This window comes from Leuciscus leuciscus, assembly GCF_965113295.1.
Source record: "Leuciscus leuciscus genome assembly, chromosome: 1".
Classification (NCBI taxonomy): domain Eukaryota; kingdom Metazoa; phylum Chordata; class Actinopteri; order Cypriniformes; family Leuciscidae; genus Leuciscus; species Leuciscus leuciscus.
The window spans coordinates 76,809,974-76,828,101 of NC_138725.1; the positions used below are offsets into that span (position 1 = coordinate 76,809,974).

Consider the following 18,128-nt stretch of genomic DNA (forward strand, 5'->3'; position numbering starts at 1 on the left):
TCAAGTGTTTAGTGAAGGGCTTGAGACTGTGTTTGTGGTCTTGTGGTGCCATCAGCCAATCAGTGTTCCCATGACATCATCATCATCATCATCATCATCGACCAGCTCTGGTCTTTATCATTTATCCAGTCTTTAGCATTGACCAATAATCAAGTGTCTCTCCACTCTGGCCCTTAAAAGGTCCACTTTTCTTGCAGAGTTTAGCTCCAACCCTGATCAATACACTTGAACAAGTCAATCAAGGTCTCCAGGATGACCAGAAAGACACGAGTAGGAGAGTTTGATCCAGGCTGGAGCTAAACTCGGCCAGAAAGTGGACGTTAAAGGCCAAGCCTGAAAACCCCTGGTCTAGGGGATCGTTGTGTGAGGGTGCGACCGGTCTTTAGAAATGTTTCAGTGTTAAACTTATTTACTCCAGTTCAAACGGTGTCATGCGGCGTGACTGGGTTCCCACGCGTCCTGGAAAACCTGGAATACTAATGACCAATTATCCATTCCTGGAAAACACATGGAAAATGAGAGGAAACATAAATAGTCCTGGAAAAATCTTGAACATTATTTGTAAATGTTCTTGATCATTAAAGAACTGGTCGAAACGACTAACGTTAGGAACAGAAAGCGCTCCGTTCATGGATGCTCAGTTTTGACACGTTGTAGTTTTTTGGGTACATTGTATTATGATTGTGTGTGTGTGTGTGTGTGTATTATATTTCAAATTTTATAGTTATAGTCATAGCCATAGATGGCATGTTTTTTTAAGACTTTTGAAGTGTTTTTAAGACTTATGAGATTTGAAATGTCCTGGATAAGTCCTGGAAAATGATCTTGTGTGAATATGTCAGCGATGTAATGAAACGGCAGTAGTTGACTGTCGTCAGTCGGTGTGATGTACACTAAACTCAGTGTCGGACTGATGTTGTGTCGCGCACAGGAGTCGGTGGAGGACATGCAGGCACTGGACAGCTGCGAGTACATCTGGGAGGCCGGCGTGGGCTTCGCTCAGTCCCCCCCGCTCAACTACATCCACGACCTCAACAGGTGAGAGTGAGTGAGTCCTTTCCCAGGCCCACACGTGTGTGTGTGTGTGTGTGTGTGTGTGTGTGTGTGTGTGTGTGTGTGTGTGTGTGTGTGTTTGAGCTTCCTTTTAATCAGTAACCACACAAGACGGCTAAAAGCCCGGACCTGTTTTTCCACCCAAACGGATGATCAGATTAGTCTACATACTCTGTGTGTGTGTGTGTGTGTGTGTGTGTGTGTGTGTGTGTGTTTGTTTTTGTGATTTATGAGGACAGAAATGTATATAATGACATGGGTAGTACACTGGTATTACAACGTGTGTGTGTGTTAGAGGGTCACACAGGAGTGGATTTTCAATCCTCTACCGTTCCACTCCCACAAAAAAAAAATCCGGTCCGATCCCAATCCCATGAAAAACTGTGGGAAAATCCCTTCCGAATCCCAGAAGAATGACTCCCATTCCCTCCCATCCCCTGTTGTTTTATTGAACTGAAAGCCATCTTAAACAATGCATATACATAAAATTTAATGTAAATCATCCATGGAAACACACACAGATACAGGCACACACACACACGCACACATTACGCCGTCTTTCTCAACTCGTAAACATTTTTTGGTGACTTCAGACCGGCCGGAAATGTCGGTGAGCACAGCTGAGGTGTCATACAGTAGTCGTTGCAGCGTGGCTTTCATGTCTGACTCCATTTTGATTTTGATTTACGGGGAAGCCTTCTTCTTCTATATATTATCGGTGGTCGGCATTGGCATACCAAATGTTACGGTTGGAGCACGTCATTCACTTAACCAGCCACACCAAAGCAGACAGGAGAGCAGAAAAGAACTAGAATTGAGTTCAAAATTACAAATATATAGTTTGTTTATATAAACGGTATATTTGTGTATAAAAATGGGTATCAGTGTTATTATGATTCCCGGTCCCGCCCACTCCCACTGACTGATTAATAGTGATTTTGTTTCCCATGACCCACGGATTCCCAAACAAATGTCAGCCTCTGTGTGTGTGTGTGTGTGTGTATAGGTCTGAGCTGCTGAGGTTACTGCTCACCTGCTTCTCAGAGGCCATGTACCTGCCGCCGACAGCAGAGAACAGTCTCCTCAACCCTTGGGTCTCCTTCTTCTGCTCTGCTGAGAACAGGTCAGGCTCCACGGGACACACACACAAGACAAACACAACACTCCCCAATCAAACACCTGCAGACTTACCAGTGTGTTTGCTTAGTCAAGCCTCCAGTCCTAAGCGTTAAACTGCATGTAAGCTTCATTGTGGGTTCGTTTGATCTGGGCTTGTAAAGCCCCTTTCACACAGAGATTCCGGAAAATACACGGATAAAGTGACCCGGGATTTGACCCGGGTTCGTTTGATTTTGGTTCATTCACACTGCCAGTGATTTTCCGGAATCAGAGAGTGCGTTCACACACAACCCGTAAAAATGCCGTAAAGACACGTGACATCGATGTGACTTGTAATCTCAGCAGAGTCTTAAGTTTGCTTAAACCACGCCTGTGCATTTGTTTCTCTGATTCGATCATAAACTTGCGCATTACGTACCGTTTCACAGCTGGCGAACGATCCCGCGCTTCAGCGTCATCACTACGACACGGCATTATTACGGCTTTTGTTCACACAGCGCGCGTTCCGGGACTGAACACGGCAATGTTACTAGGTCCCGACCCGGCATCGAACCCGGCATAAATCCCGGGTCGAGTTTGCGTTCACACAGAAGGCGCTCTGGCAATTTGCCGGCAATTTGCCGGGTTCAAAGCGCTGTGTGAAAGGGGCTTAAGAAAGCAGGCAGGCGAGTTTGATCAAGGTTGGTGTTAAACTCTGCAAGAAAGAGGACCTTAAGGGCCAAGAGTTGGATGCTCTTATTGTGACTAGCCTTTAGAAATCACACCAAATAGAATGAAATGGGTGTGATGTCAAGTTAGGTATTAAAGTTTTGCTTAGCATAAATGTTTCATTGTTAAACGTATTTACTCCACTTCAAACGGTATCATACGGTGTGAATACGTCAGTGTTCATGTAATGAAATGGCTAAAAAACAGAGACGCAACCAGTAAAAAAAACATTTTTTTAAATATGCGATTTCCCAAAATTTGCATCAAAATAGGTGGATGAAAACAAAGCTATTGTGCTTCTCAAATGTATCTTGATTTAACAATGTTTAGATATTTGTACTGGAAAATAAGACAAGAACACACAAAAAAATGTTTACAGTGAACACCTTAGGATTTAACTAGCAACACCCCAGCAACCATCCAGAACTCTCTAGTAGCTGCATAGCAATACCTACCTAGCAACACCCCAACAACCATCCAGAAATCGCTAGTAGCTGCATAGCAATACCTACCTAGCAACACCTTAACAACCACCCAGAAATCGCTAGTAGCTGCATAGCAATACCTACCAAGCAACACCCTAACAACCATTCAGAAATCGCTAGTAGCTGCATAGCAGTACCTACCTAGCAACACCCCAACAACCATCCAGAACTCTCTAGTAACTGCATAGAAATACCTACCTAGCAACACCCCAACAACCATTCAGAAATCGCTAGTAACTGCATAGCAATACCTACCTAGCAACACCCCAACAACCATCCAGAACTCTCTAGTAACTGCATAGCAATACCTACCTAGCAACACCCCAGCAACCATCCAGAACTCTCTAGTAACTGCATAGAAATACCTACCTAGCAACACCCCAACAACCATCCAGAAATCGCTTGTAGCTGCATAGCAATACCTAGCAACACCTTAACAACCATCCAGAAATATCTAGTATCTGCATAGCGAACCCTAGCAACACCCTAACATTTCAATTAAATTCACATTTATTTGTATAGCGCTTTTCTCAGTACACATCGAATCAAAACAGCTTTACAGAAAAATGCATTAGTCCACATTACAATTTAGAGTGATTTGTTATCAGAGGTAACTAAGTTATGTATTTCAGAAATGTACATTAACAATTAACAGTTAGCTAAAAAGTAATGAATACTTGTTTGTTAACAAATGATTATGACATATAGAAAATTGTAGCATTTGTGTATGTTGATTCAGAGTTTGCTTCATCTGAAGTCTTCGCTAACCAACTATCCAGAACTCTCTACTAACCGCATAGCGATTAGCGACTCCCTAACAATCATCCAGAACTCTCTAGTAACTGCATAGCGACTCCCTAACAACCATCCAGAACTCTTTAGTAACTACATAGCGACTCCCTAACAACCATCCAGAACTCTCTAGTAACTGCATAGCGACTCCCTAACAACCATCCAGAACTCTCTAGTAACTGCATAGCGACTCCCTAACAATCATCCAGAACTCTCTAGTAACTGCATAGCGACACCCTAACAACCATCCAGAACTCTCTAGTAACTGCATAGCGACTCCCTAACAACCATCCAGAACTCTCTAGTAACTGCATAGCGACACCCTAACAACCATCCAGAACTCTCTACTAACTGCATAGCGACACCCTAACAACCATCCAGAACACCGTAGAAACCACCTAGCATTGCTGTTAAGGCATCAGCGATATAAAAGTGCAGTAAACAGTTTGAGTCTCTCTCTCTCTGTCTCTCAGGCACGCTCTGCCTCTCTTCACGTCTCTGCTGAACGTGGTGTGCGCTTACGACCCCGTGGGCTACGGGATCCCCTACAACCACCTGCTGTTCTCCGACTACCGGGAGCAGCTGGTGGAGCAGGCGGTGCAGATCCTCATCGTGAGCCTGGAGCACGAGGGCCGCCCCCCCTCCCCCGCCAGCATGGAGGAGCAGGACGTGAGCAACACACACCCCATAATGCACACGACACACACTCAACACATCCGCTGAAACGATTTTTTATGTTTTTTTAAAAAGTCTCTTCTGCTCACCAAGGCTGCATTTATTTGATAAAAAAAAAAAAAAACTGTAATATTGTTAAATATTGTTACAATTTACAATAACTGTTTTCTCTGTGAATATATAGTAAAGTTTATTAGTAGTAGAGTTTTCAGCATCATTACTCCAGTCTTCAGTGTCACATGATCCTTCAGAAATCATTCTAATATGATGATTTGATGCTCAAGAAACATTTATGATTATTATCAATGTTGAAAACAGTTATTTACATTTTTATTTCAGGATTCTTTGATGAATAGAAAGTTCAAAGAACAGCATTTATCTGAAATGTAAGCTTTTGTAACATTACACCTTCTCTTTTTCTCTCTGCTCGTAGTCCGTCGGTCCGAATAACCTGTTCGTGAATTACCTGTCCAGAATCCACAGGGAGGAGGTACGGAGAAACTCTTACGATACGTCCAGATAATACACAGCATTGTTCTGTTGATGTGTGCGAGCTGCTGTTCCTCGTGTCTGCAGGATTACGACTTTGTCCTGAAAGGTTTGGCGCGCCTGCTGACCAACCCGCTCACCCAAACATACCTGCCCAACTCCACCAAGAAGATCCAGTTTCACCAGGAACTGCTGGTGCTTTTCTGGAAGCTCTGCGACTTCAACAAAGTAAGAGATCGGGTGCTTTAAAGCGGTGGTATAATGCCCTTTCACAAGATGTTAAATAAGTCTCTGATGTCCCCAGAGTGTGTGTGTGAAGTTTTAGCTCAAAATACCCCACAGATAGTTTTATATAGCATGTTAATATTGTCACTTTTTGAGGGTGAGCAAAAACACACAGTTTTTGTGTCTGTCCCTTTAAATGCAAATGAGCTGCTGCTCCCGGCACAGGGGGCGGAGCTACAACAGCTTGTGTTCTGAACATTTCAAAAGCTTTTAGCCTTTTATGTTCAAACCGGAGTCAGACAATGATGGAGAGACTTGAGAAGAAGTGACAACATTTCTGAATGGTTAGTTGATGAATTTATGTAGCTGATGTGTAGTTATCTTCTAGTCATTGATTAGCATATTCTGTCTTGATAATCTATAAATGGTGTTGAGGGGGCGTGTTTATGTAAATTTTAGGGTTTGTGATGTCACTAACCCGGGAGGAATGTGGTGTAGTCTCTACCAGCCGTTTGTTGTAGTCCTTAAAAAGTGATTTCTCTAAAAGCAAATATCTCCCTTTGCTTTGAGCTTTGAGTGTTGTAACTTTGCAGATGTTGTTTATGCTCAAACAGCAACATTACACACTAACTAAAGTTAAAAAAGTGAAATCATAATCAACCACCCCTTTAACAACAGTCCAGATCCGAAACATCGCACGTAATCCCTGCGTTTTCTGTTTCAGAAATTCCTGTTCTTCGTGCTGAAGAGCAGCGATGTGTTGGACATATTAGTGCCGATCCTGTTCTACCTGAACGACGCCCGAGCCGACCAGTGTAAGTGCTTATGAAGAGTTACTTCCCCCAGAAAAGGTCAATTCTGTCATCATTTACTCTCCCTCGTGTCGTTCCAAACACATAAAACGTTCGTTCATCTTCTAAACACATATGTGACCCTGGATCACGTCACCAGTCTCGAGTCACACGGGTATATCTGTGGCAACAGCCAACAATACATTGTATGGGTCAAAACTATCGATTTTTCTTTTATGCCAAAAATCATGAGGATATTAAGTAAAGATCATGTTCCATGAAGATATTTTGTACATTTCCTACCATAAATATATAAAACATGTATTTTTGTGAGTGAATGCAGCACAATCGCGACATAAATGAACAACTTTAAAGGAGATTTTCTCAATGTTTCGATTTTTCTGCACCCTCAGATTCCAGATGTTCATAATAGTTGTATCTCGACCAAATATTGTCCTATCCTAACAAACCATACATCAATGGACAGCTTATTTATTCAGCATATGATGCATGAATCTCAATTTCAAAATTGTGACCCATGTGACCCAGGTTTTGTGGTCCAGGGTCACAAATGAAGATGTTTTTAATATTCTCTCATTCTTCTTCTTGTTCATCCATTGTAGGTCCAAACATTCACGCATTAAAAAGTATAAAATGACATCGTAAAAGTGGTTTAATCCAAGTCTTCTGAAGAGACACGATTGCTTTATATGATATGCAGATTTAAATTGGGTCTTTTATTCAAATATACAGTAAAAACTGTAATATTGTGAAATATTATGACAAATTAAAACAGCTGTTTTCTATGTGAATATCTAGTAAAGTGTAATTTATTCCTGTGATCAAAGCTGCATCATTACTCCAGTCTTCAGTGTCACATGATCCTTCAGAAATCATTCTAATATGATGATTTGCTGCTCAAGAAACATTTATTATTATTATAGTCCACTAGTTTTAATGAGAGTTTTCACCTTCTCTGTCCCTTGGATTTAAACTGTTTCTGTACCTGTTACGGTCTGTATGTAGACGACTGTTGTCATGCTCGTCTCGTGATGTTGTGAGTGTGTGTGTGTGTGTGTTGATCTTCAGCACGGGTCGGGCTCATGCACATCGGCGTCTTCATTCTGCTTCTGCTGAGCGGAGAGAGGAACTTCGGTGTGCGTCTGAACAAACCGTACTCGCTTCACGTCCCCATGGACATCCCGGTGTTCACCGGCACACACGCAGACCTGCTCATAGTGGTGAGATCATTAGTTATTAACTTAGCTTACACAACACTGTTATAACAGAAAACCCTTAATAACCCTTTTAATGTGTTCTGGCCGTTCATTCGCACAACAACAGTGTTTGGGGCTCGAGAACGCTAACTTTGAAACAGGGTCAAAGGTGCAAGCCTTGACATTATCATCTCCGCGCAAACTTCAAAAACGCGAACCTGTGAGAATGCTGACATGTGTATTACGTGTTAAGTCTATAGATATGAGCGTTTTAATATATGTGTGCACAGGCGTGTAAGTCTTTCTTTCAATTCACACAAAAGGTTTAATATGTTGGTTTTGCGTCTGGTTTGAATAGACTCATATGAGGTATTTAAATCTCTTAAACTGGTTATGTACTGCAGGTTTTCCACAAGATAATAACCAGTGGCCATCAGCGCTTACAGCCTCTCTACGACTGCCTGCTCACTATTGTGGTGAACGGTGAGTAATGACAGTGTCTGGGTTTGCACAGGGCTTTACCTGGATTCAGATTTCATCATCTGTTATTTCACAAAAAACTGGAGGTGACAGTGTTTTCTTTCATGTGTGGAGAGACTAGATGATTTATTCCACTTAGAGTGAGGCGGCTAAACCCTCATCCTTCCCCTCGCACTTCGTAACACATCTTTCCCCTCGCGGGTCAAAATGACCCGAAGCCCTAAAATGATACTTATAATTTATTTATTTTTGTCCAGAAAGCTTGTTTTATTTCATTTTGATAATATTTTTTCTAGTTTTTAACGTTTTTTTTGTTGTACTTTTTTGTAATTTTTTATTATATTTACCTTTAAATGACTAGATTTGATCAATAAATAATAAATAAATGTAAGCACCTTCCTCACATTCTTTCAACCTGAATTCAAAATAACTCACAATTTCATGCATAACCCTTTTAATTCAGCTCAAAATATCTTACATTGGGTGTCTTTGCCGACCTCTTGTGGAAAAATTATAATATAACATGATATTTCATGACTCTAGATGGCCTTATAGCTCTATATGAAGCAAATGAGCTGTTCCGCTGGGTCCTAAAGTCAGTTTCTGTTCAGATGCATTCAGAAACACATGTAGACATTATCAAATTTTTTTTTTTTTTGGTAAAGTTTTAGCATTTTTAGTTTGAAATTTGAGCATTTTTAGGTTTTTCTGTGTGTACTGAAGCATTCCTCAAATCCCATTCATTCCTAAGGGGGTCAAATTGACCCACGAGCGAAGGATTTGTTACTTTTTTACATTTCAACCACAAAACTCTTCTAATCCATTACATAAAAAAAAAAAAATTTATTCGTGGTTCAAGTGCGACAAAAGTTGTAGGGTCTTGGACCCCTCAAAATGACCCGAGGGAAGGATGAGGGTTTCCTCAGATCAAAAGGCCTTTATTCCAAATGGAATGTTTTGATTAATTTAGAATGTTTAGAATGTTTCATGTGTGTAGTCTGGTGCGTGTCATTAGAGTGTTGTGATCTTTGCGTTCCCTGTCACATGACATTGTGTCGTTTGTTTAGTGTCTCCGTACCTGAAGAGTCTCTCCATGGTTGCGGCCAACAAGCTCCTGCATCTCCTGGAGGCGTTCTCCACCAACTGGTTCCTGTTCTCTGCTCCTCAGAACCACCATCTGTCCTTCTTTCTGCTGGAGGCCTTCAATAACATCATTCAGTACCAGTTTGACGGTGAGATCCACACTCTCATTCATCTCTGCTTTTAGATGTTCTCTTACTGTTCTGCCAACTTGTTAATAGAAGTCCATGTGGAAACTCTTGGTCAAACTTCTACTAAAAGGTTACATAAAGATGACCAGGGTCAGAAATTTGTTAACCTAACCTAACAGTCTACTTATAATCGAGAGTTAGCTGACATGTAGTTGCAAAGTTACTTATAGTTAGTAGTCTGTCTGAAGTTTTATTATATAAATGATACGCATAAAGCAACCAACAGCGTTCCCCTTCACTGAAGCGCTCCATGGATTCAGTCTAGCGTGAGTTCTGCACTCTCGCAAAAACTCTGGTTAAACTCACTAAAGCTGTCAAAACTGTGAAATTAATCTCTTATTTGCTTTTGGTCTTATTAGCTTTTTAGACCAAAAGCACTTTTTGCACCAGGCTGTAAACGTGTTTTTTTCTGCTGTAATGTTGGGCATTTTAACATGCGGGTCTATGGGATTGACTCTCTTTTGCAGCCGGTCTCTAGTGGCCAGTCCATGAACTGCAGTTTAAGTCACTTCCATGTTGAAGAGAGAGAGACAGGAAAGTTGCCGCTTTATTGAAACAAACTCTGTCTTTTTCAGCTGAGGCTGATCTAAACGCCTCTGATTGGCCATCGACACTTTTCATTCATTTTCACATTTCACTTTAATCGAGACAGTCATAGATTTAGTTTAATTGTGCAGGGGAATTTTTTGCCCCCTTATTTTTTTTTTCATACTTTTTTTTATGGCCGTTTTTGATCATTTTGGTGGCATTTTTGCCCCAAGCCCTCATTGATTTCCACTGACCCCTGACCCCAACTCTGATGCTGTTTCGATCAGGTAACTGTAATTTGGTGTACGCCATCATTCGGAAACGCAACGTATTCCACCAGCTGGCCAACCTGCCCTCCGACCCCGCCACCATCCAGAAGGCCTTACAGAGGAAGAGGAAATCTCCGAACGCTATATCCCGGACCAGCTCCCAGGAGACCGTGTCCATGGAGGGATCGAGACCGGCTGTTCCCGCTGAACCCGGGACACTGAAGGCCAGTCTCGTGGCCATACCAGGTAGATCTGCTTATTGCTGTGTTTACTGGATCACATACAGTCAAACCAACATGTATTCAACATTTCTCACATTATCACAGTTTACTCGCTATAGTTTAGAAAATGGTAGTAAAATATGACTCAGAATCAGTTGATATTTCACTGGTTTTGTCCGTCCTTCTGTTTCTCAGATGAATTATGTTGAATATCTGTCAGCTGTTAAATTTAACTACACAATTAGTTGGGAGTAACCAGTACAGTTGCGTAATCAGATTACTTTTTTCAAGTAACTAGTAATGCATTACTTTTAAATTGTACAGCAAAATATCTGTTAACTTTTTCAAATAAGTAATGCAAGTTACTTTGTTTTCCCAAATTTGATTTGATTGACACTTCTTCTTCAGTCCCCATGATGAGAGAGATCGTGAGTAAGTGCAGAAGCGCTGTGTGTGAACATGACGGTTACTGTAGATCTAGACTAAATGTGCGCATGCATTTACTCATCTCACTTACACAAACACAGAGTCAGTATTCCTCAAAATGAATAAAAACAGTGAAATGCTACACAAACCTGCAGTAATTAAATATGTTAAATAACACAAATATACTTTATGTATTTAATCTCACTTTATTAACCGATGTCTTTGCTGCTGACCTGCGATGATCTAATTCAACCATACTGATAAACAAAAATGACTTAAGTTAAATATCACATTAGTGTTTTAATTAAGAGCATTGTTCTTCTCCTGCGTCCTGTTCTTCTGTGGTTCAGATTGGCAGCACATCCGAAAGGTTTGTTTGAGCGGCGCCCTCTACTGTACAGGAGTGAATTTGCATTTCCCTCAGCCTGAGGCTTATTCATTTCACTTTGGGTGTGAAAGGGCCTTTACATTTGCCAAAAATATAACTTTTTTTTGTCATTAAAAACCCAGCAGGCCCAGCCCAGGTGAGAACAAGTAACGCAAATGTAATGCAGCACATTACTTTTTATAAAAAGTAACACAATTAGTTACTTTAAGGAATGTAACGCATTACTTTTAAGGGCACGTTTACACGACAACGATATGCTTAAAACGTTTTCCGCGTACGGACGACATCATTGTCAAAACGATCCCCGTTCACACGCTGTATTCTGCTGCCAGGCCTGTAGATGGCGATGAAACTCTACAGACTGAACATGTAATACGCGTGCGCATGACGTCATCGTCTTCAGAGATTTACTCTGTTTACACGGAGACCATTTTCAACTAAAAACGTACAACTTTTAATGCGTTTTGGCCGTTAATTTACACGACAACGGCGTTTTGGGGCCTGAAAGTGCAAGTTTTTGAAAACGGTCTCTATTTAACAACAAAAACATGAATTTCTGAAGACGATGACGTCATGCACATTCGTATTACGTGTTCAGTCTACAGTGTTTCATCGCCATCTACTGGCCTGGCCGCAGAATTCAGCGTTTTTAGCCGTTTTCGCGGATCCGTGTGAATGGGGATCGTTTTGACAATGGTGTCGTCCGTACACGGAAAACTCAAAGGTTAAACTTCTCCGTTTAAAGCGTATCGTTGTCGTGTAAACGTACCCTAAAAGTAGCATCCAACACTGGTGTGAGTGAAGACCATGAGATAGGGCACTTGATTTAAGACAGGTTAACTCTCTTCAGACATCGATAAACTGACGGAGAAGTCCCAGGTTTCAGAAGACGGCACTATGATAGCAGTGCCACAGGCCGAATACCCACAAACCCCTGAACACAGCGCAGCGGCGGGAACCAGCGACACAGAGTCCATCTCAGGACGAGACACTGAGGTCAGAGGAGCCGACGCACCGTCACGTTCACTACTCGCTCTTCAAACGCAGGTGATAACAGTGATTCTCTTGCTAGGATGTCTTCTACACCGAGGCAGAGATGGCGAGGAGACGTCTGTCCAGCTCTTCATCATCCGTCAGCCACTGGAATCCCAAACCCGACTGGGTGAGAAAACCTTCATCAACACTGCCTTTAGGATTAGTCAAGTCAAGTCAAGTCACCTTTATTTATATAGTGCAGATTGTTTCAAAAATCCTATAAAACACCAACAAAAAAAAAAGGCATACCCAAAATAAATTGCATGCTGTTCTTGAACCATTTGGAGTAAATGCATGGTTTTGGTCTCTTTGAAAGGGAACTCTTTTGTCCCCAACTAAGCAAGCCAAAAGCCAATGACAACGAAGGCGAAAAAGGCAACAGTTGTCCTTCCGAATGATTTTATACTGGAAATTGTTAGGCAAGTGTCATTAACCCCTGAGTTAAAGGGATAGTTTAATAGTTAAATTAAAATTAGCCCATGATTTACTCACCCTCAAGTCATCCTATGTGTATATGACGTTCTTCTTTCAGACGAATACAATCGGAGTTAAAATAAAAAATGCCCTGGCTCTTCCAAGCTTTATAATGGCAGTGAATGGCTGTTTCTGTTTTGAAGTCCATGAAAGTGCATCTATCATCATAAAAGTGCATCTATCCATCATAAAAGTGCATCTATCCATCATAAAAGTGCATCTATCCATCATAAAAGTGCATCTATCCATAATAAAAGTGCATCTATCCATGATAAAAGTGCATCTATCCATCATAAAAGTGCATCTATCATCATAAAAGTGCATCTATCCATGATAAAAGTGCATCTATCCATCATAAAAGTGCATCTATCCCTTTTAAAGAAACCATTTGCCCAGAGTTTCTTTTCTTTTTTCCTTTTTTTCTTTTTGTACGTGCCCTTCACGTTTTTCCAAACCTGTATGTTTCAATGAACACAAAAGGAACAGTTTGAAAGACGCGGCTAAATAAAGATTCTTCAAATGTAGTTCCCTTTGGGTTTTCATGGGAAAATAACAGCATAGAGGTTTGTAACAACACTAGATTGAGTAAATAATAGCAGAGTTTTCCATTTTGGGTGATCTTAGTCCTTTAACATAATCATCTTATTTCATGTTTATGCAGTAATCTTCTCATTTGCATATTTAACCGATTAATAACATTGATTATACCATGGGGCTGTTGAATGCTTGATTCTGATTGGTTGACGAACATTCTAAGGTGTGCAGTTATTCTCCAGTAAACGCACAGATAAAGTAGTCCTACGCACAACAGCGTGTGCATTATTTATCTAATAATTCAATGGCTCTGAGTCAATTATTCCTTACTTGGGCAAGTTCATGAGCAGTTTGGTAAATAAGGTTCTGCGGCACATTTGCCATATCATCAGTTTTTCCGTTTCTTTTGGTTAGCATTTAATTTCCCAAATCCTCATAGAAACAATTGATGATTTGTTTTTGTTTTTTTTGTTTTTTTTTGTCTGTTTGTTTCAGAAACCCACATTTCACCCTGAAAAATATGAAACCACCGTGTCATTTATTTGAAGTAATGTTTATATTGGTGTAATCAAAACTCATGGTTTTATATAGGCTTAAACTTGTTTGGTTCAGTTTAGCACATAACACTCCCCATAGACAAAAGAAAAGAAAAAATCAAAAGGAAAATAAAGTATTTAGTATTTTCGTTTGACATCACATGTGCAGAACACACACTGGCAGCTTTACTTTTTTTCTCTCTTTTTTTTTCCGTTATATAACAGAATATATTATGCCTGATTTAATAAGACATCACAATAAAGATTAAGCTGTTTGTTTGTTAATTGTTTTGTAATTTATAGTCAAAATATCATAACTTATGTCCGCTTTAGTCCCCGCCCCTAAACCTCGACATCCACATCTCAACATCCAATCAGCAACAGGAGCACAGTCACCGCCTCAGATTTTTTTCTTTGTCGAAAACCCGTTGCACTCGGATGTACATTTTTTGATTTGATTTGATTGAAGTTTATTACGAGCAATAAAAAAAGACAAATATATATATATATATGTGTGTGTATTAACACAATATTAAAAAAAACATAGCACAGTTTATCTCCCATATACACACATATACACATACATATACACATTACACATTACAAATAATAACTATACAAATACACATATACATACATGTATACATATACACATGTGTACCTGTACACACACACACACACACACACACACATTACAATTTTGATACACATATCCACATACATTACACTAATAATAGTTGCTCAAAAGGGAGTGGAAAGAAGTAAAACTCATTTGCTCCCACCCTTAATTCCTTCCCATATAGCCGCTGCCATTAACAGTTAAATTAATAATAATTCATTTGTTTTGATCATAATCTATTTGATATTATAGTTTCTTACAGTTACATTATGGCATCTCAATAATCACAGTAATGCTATATGATAATCCTCATTATCGTAAACATTCAAATATGTCCCGATTTTTATAATAACCACATCATATAAAAAATATAACCATATCCTAGCATAATGTTTAATCACAGTTTTACAATAACAACAGTGATATCAATAATATATAATAATCATTATTGTACTATTGTACATGTCACCATTTACAATATCAAGATATATAATAAGAACCGTTTATAATCATCACTACTTCCGTTATTATACAATAACCAGCACCTCATAATCACAAACACAAGAACACCAAGATACATCTCTAAGTGCTTTCCTGTAGCTCAAACTGTAGAGCGTTGGCGCTTGCAACCTCAAGCTCATGGGTTCGATCCCCAGGGAAAGCAAGAACTGATAAGACTGTAAAGGTGTACCTTGAAGTCGCTTACGTAAATGTAAAGTTAACCATTTTAACTTGATTTGCGCTCACATCAGGTCCTGTCCTGGAAGAGTAAACTCCCACTGCAAACCATCATGCGCTTGCTGCAAGTACTGGTGCCACAGGTGGAGAAGATCTGCATCGACAAGTAAGAGTCGGTCACTGATCGCTGCATGTGGTCTGATGTGAAATATGACGGCGTGTTTCTTCCATCAGGGGTCTGACGGATGAGTCGGAGATCCTGAAGTTTCTTCAGCATGGCACTCTAGTGGGTCTGCTTCCCGTTCCCCATCCCATTCTCATCCGGAAATACCAGGCCAACGCGGGAACCGCCATGTGGTTTCGCACGTACATGTGGGGAGTCATTTACTTGCGGTTAGTATGACACTACAGTCTGTGGTCGGTTCTCCCGATTTAATATACGATAATATCCCATTAATAATTCACTGGAATGCACAAAGTTTTCCTCCTCAAATCCTCACGTCTCTTTCCAGGTTTGTTTTCACAGGTAAATACGATTTATTATCCGTCAAAATGACGGATATGACTTTGAAATAGTATCACGCGATGCTGAAGTTAATGAACATTTTAGATTAAGGCAACGTATGTTACATAATACAGATATACAGTGTATTACTACAGTGATATTTAACCCGTCCGTTACAGCTGTGGAAAGAATCGCGCTTTTGGGGCTATTCACAGTCTGTTGAAAGAGCCTTGTTGATGCTTTTACACTTTTAAATGTCCTTTTAATGTTAAGACTTTATTTCTCAGAATTAAGACTTTATATCTCGCAATTGCGACTTTATTTCTCAGAATTGCGACTTTATTTATCAGAATTAAGACTTTATATCTCGCAATTGCGACTTTATTTCTCAGAAACGCGACTTTATTTCTCAGAATTGCGACTTTATATCTCGCAATTGCGACTTTATTTCTCAAAATTAAGACTTTATTTCTCAGAATTGCGACTTTATATCTCGCAATTGCGACTTTATTTCTCAGAATTGCGACTTTATTTCTCACAATTCTGACTTCATTTCTCGCAATTCTGAGAAAAAAAGTCAGAATTGTTAGATGAAAAGTCGCAATTATTATTATTTATTTATTATTCAGTGGCGGAAACAAGCTTCCATAATAATGTCATCTCATTGTACTCAGTTTTTAAAAAGAGCGAGCCCTTCATTGATTGTTCACAGCTTAACGGAAGGTACACCCATAATTCGCGCAAAGCGTCTTGGGGCGTAGAAATAATACAATTATTTTCATAATGTACAAAGTTCTGTCATGCGCACAGCTGATTGGTTCCTGCTGTATCAGTAGCCAATAAACTCGCTTGCTCATCCTTCAAAAGCTGGTCAGCGTTTGCTGTAGCGGTGCCGAACGCGTCCAGAAGCCCTCCTCCCTCCCCAGCTCGTCCTGTACAGATCGAGTAACGTATGTGTGCTGTAGTGGACATCAGCAGCAGAACAGATCTACTCCACCAAGACCAAACATATCAACATTCTCATCCATTATCAAACACTCTTGAGAGTCAGGTGGTCAAGTCACCTTTATTTATATTGCGCTCAGGGTTTGAAATTAACTTTTTCACTCACCGGCTAAATGTTTAAGTTACCGGCCATTCAGAACTTCTACCAGCCGAAAGACAAGGAATAAACCAGATTAACTACGTCACAGCTTATTATATATATATATTATAAAATTTAGATTCCATACATTCATTTCTTATTCAAACAAAATCCTGATTGCGCTGCTATACGGTAAAGCAGCTTTACAGTGAAAACAGGGAAATGATTCAAACAGAGTTAATTTCAGCTCTACAAGAAAACAGTGTCAGTGTTCAGCTGAAGTTACTCAGTGTTGATTCTGCTGTAAAGATCAATTATTAAATGAGTTCATTTCATCTATAAAGCAGTTCTGCAGAAAACAGTGATGTCATCGTCCAGCTCATTTAACAGCGTCACTTCAGTCAGATCAATAATAGTGTTGAATATTTAGCAAGCCAGAGGCGACAGTGGCGAGATCATAAAATCTAGAATGATATACAATGAATGCACATGAATATGAGGTAATATACAGATATTACAGCTTGTTTCACCCCTAACATGTCCGATAGATTAAATAAAATCCCGCTCTACATTATTTCAAACAGAATATTCTGTTATTAAATAATATGTTAGATTTAAAGAGACTAGCACAATGTGCCTTAAAAATGTTTTTGCCTGACTCTTAGCATAAAATTATGAAATGATGTATTTGACACAGTTTTGGTTTGATCAGGTCACATTTCTATTTTTTTATTTAATTTAATTTAATTATTTTATTAGAGGGTTTTTCTTTCTGTTGATGTCTGGAATAAGAAACAGTGCTGGATCTGTGTGTGAGTGTAATACTCTGATGAGTTTAACATGGTGTCTCCTGTCGCTTCAGTAACGTGGATCCTCCGATCTGGTACGACACCGACGTGCGTCTCTTCGAGATCCAGAGGATGTAAAGATGACCCGTGACACTGAGACCTCACCTGGCCTTGTCCTTTCGCTTTAACCCGTTCCCGTTTCCCAGAGAACTGTGAGCCGCCACTGAAGCTGCCAGTCGAGCCGCCAGCGCTGGCTGGTGTTCAGATGATAACACGTCTATATATAAACCATCGCTCCATACTACAGGCATACTGTGTTCAGCAGCCCAGACATGTGAAACTCTCTCTCACTGTGCTTTTTATAGGAATAAAGTGCTTATTATAGGAAGGAATGATATTTATAGTATCGAAAAAGCCTTGTGAATAATTTCTAGGAGGCTTTTAGAAGTTATCAAGCATTGACAAAGACCTTTGGATTGTATTAATGTCGCCACAAGAGGGTGATATTGCTGAATCCTCCTTTTTTGTTACTTGTTGGAACATGCATTATGTATTACATTACTCCCAATTTTCACTATTAGTCAAGTCTGGGATGAAGAATAACTGGAAGAAAAATCAAAAAGCTGGTTTAGATGAATTCACACACACTACCAGTCAAACGTTTTGGATTTTTAATGTTTTTAAAAGAAGTCTCTTATGCTCACCAATGCTGCATTTATTTGATTGAATATATATATA

The 18,128-nt window shown here is 39.9% G+C and overlaps 1 protein-coding gene across 1 annotated transcript in view; it reads left to right on the forward strand.

Annotated features, from left to right (window-relative positions):
- The window catches only part of hid1a (HID1 domain containing a), a 33,006-nt gene extending 14,896 nt beyond the window's left edge, over positions 1–18,110 (forward strand). Inside the window, exons 5-19 of the mRNA XM_082185358.1 lie at positions 932–1,038; positions 2,060–2,176; positions 4,631–4,826; positions 5,266–5,322; positions 5,409–5,549; positions 6,271–6,361; positions 7,427–7,578; positions 7,959–8,037; positions 9,102–9,266; positions 10,121–10,348; positions 11,988–12,133; positions 12,210–12,299; positions 15,088–15,179; positions 15,248–15,406; positions 17,465–18,110. Coding sequence (XP_082041484.1) covers positions 932–1,038; positions 2,060–2,176; positions 4,631–4,826; positions 5,266–5,322; positions 5,409–5,549; positions 6,271–6,361; positions 7,427–7,578; positions 7,959–8,037; positions 9,102–9,266; positions 10,121–10,348; positions 11,988–12,133; positions 12,210–12,299; positions 15,088–15,179; positions 15,248–15,406; positions 17,465–17,528 — 1,884 coding nt within the window. The 3' untranslated portion in view covers positions 17,529–18,110. The remainder of the gene's footprint in view (positions 1–931; positions 1,039–2,059; positions 2,177–4,630; positions 4,827–5,265; positions 5,323–5,408; positions 5,550–6,270; positions 6,362–7,426; positions 7,579–7,958; positions 8,038–9,101; positions 9,267–10,120; positions 10,349–11,987; positions 12,134–12,209; positions 12,300–15,087; positions 15,180–15,247; positions 15,407–17,464) is intronic.
- Positions 18,111–18,128: the final 18 nt, after the last annotated feature.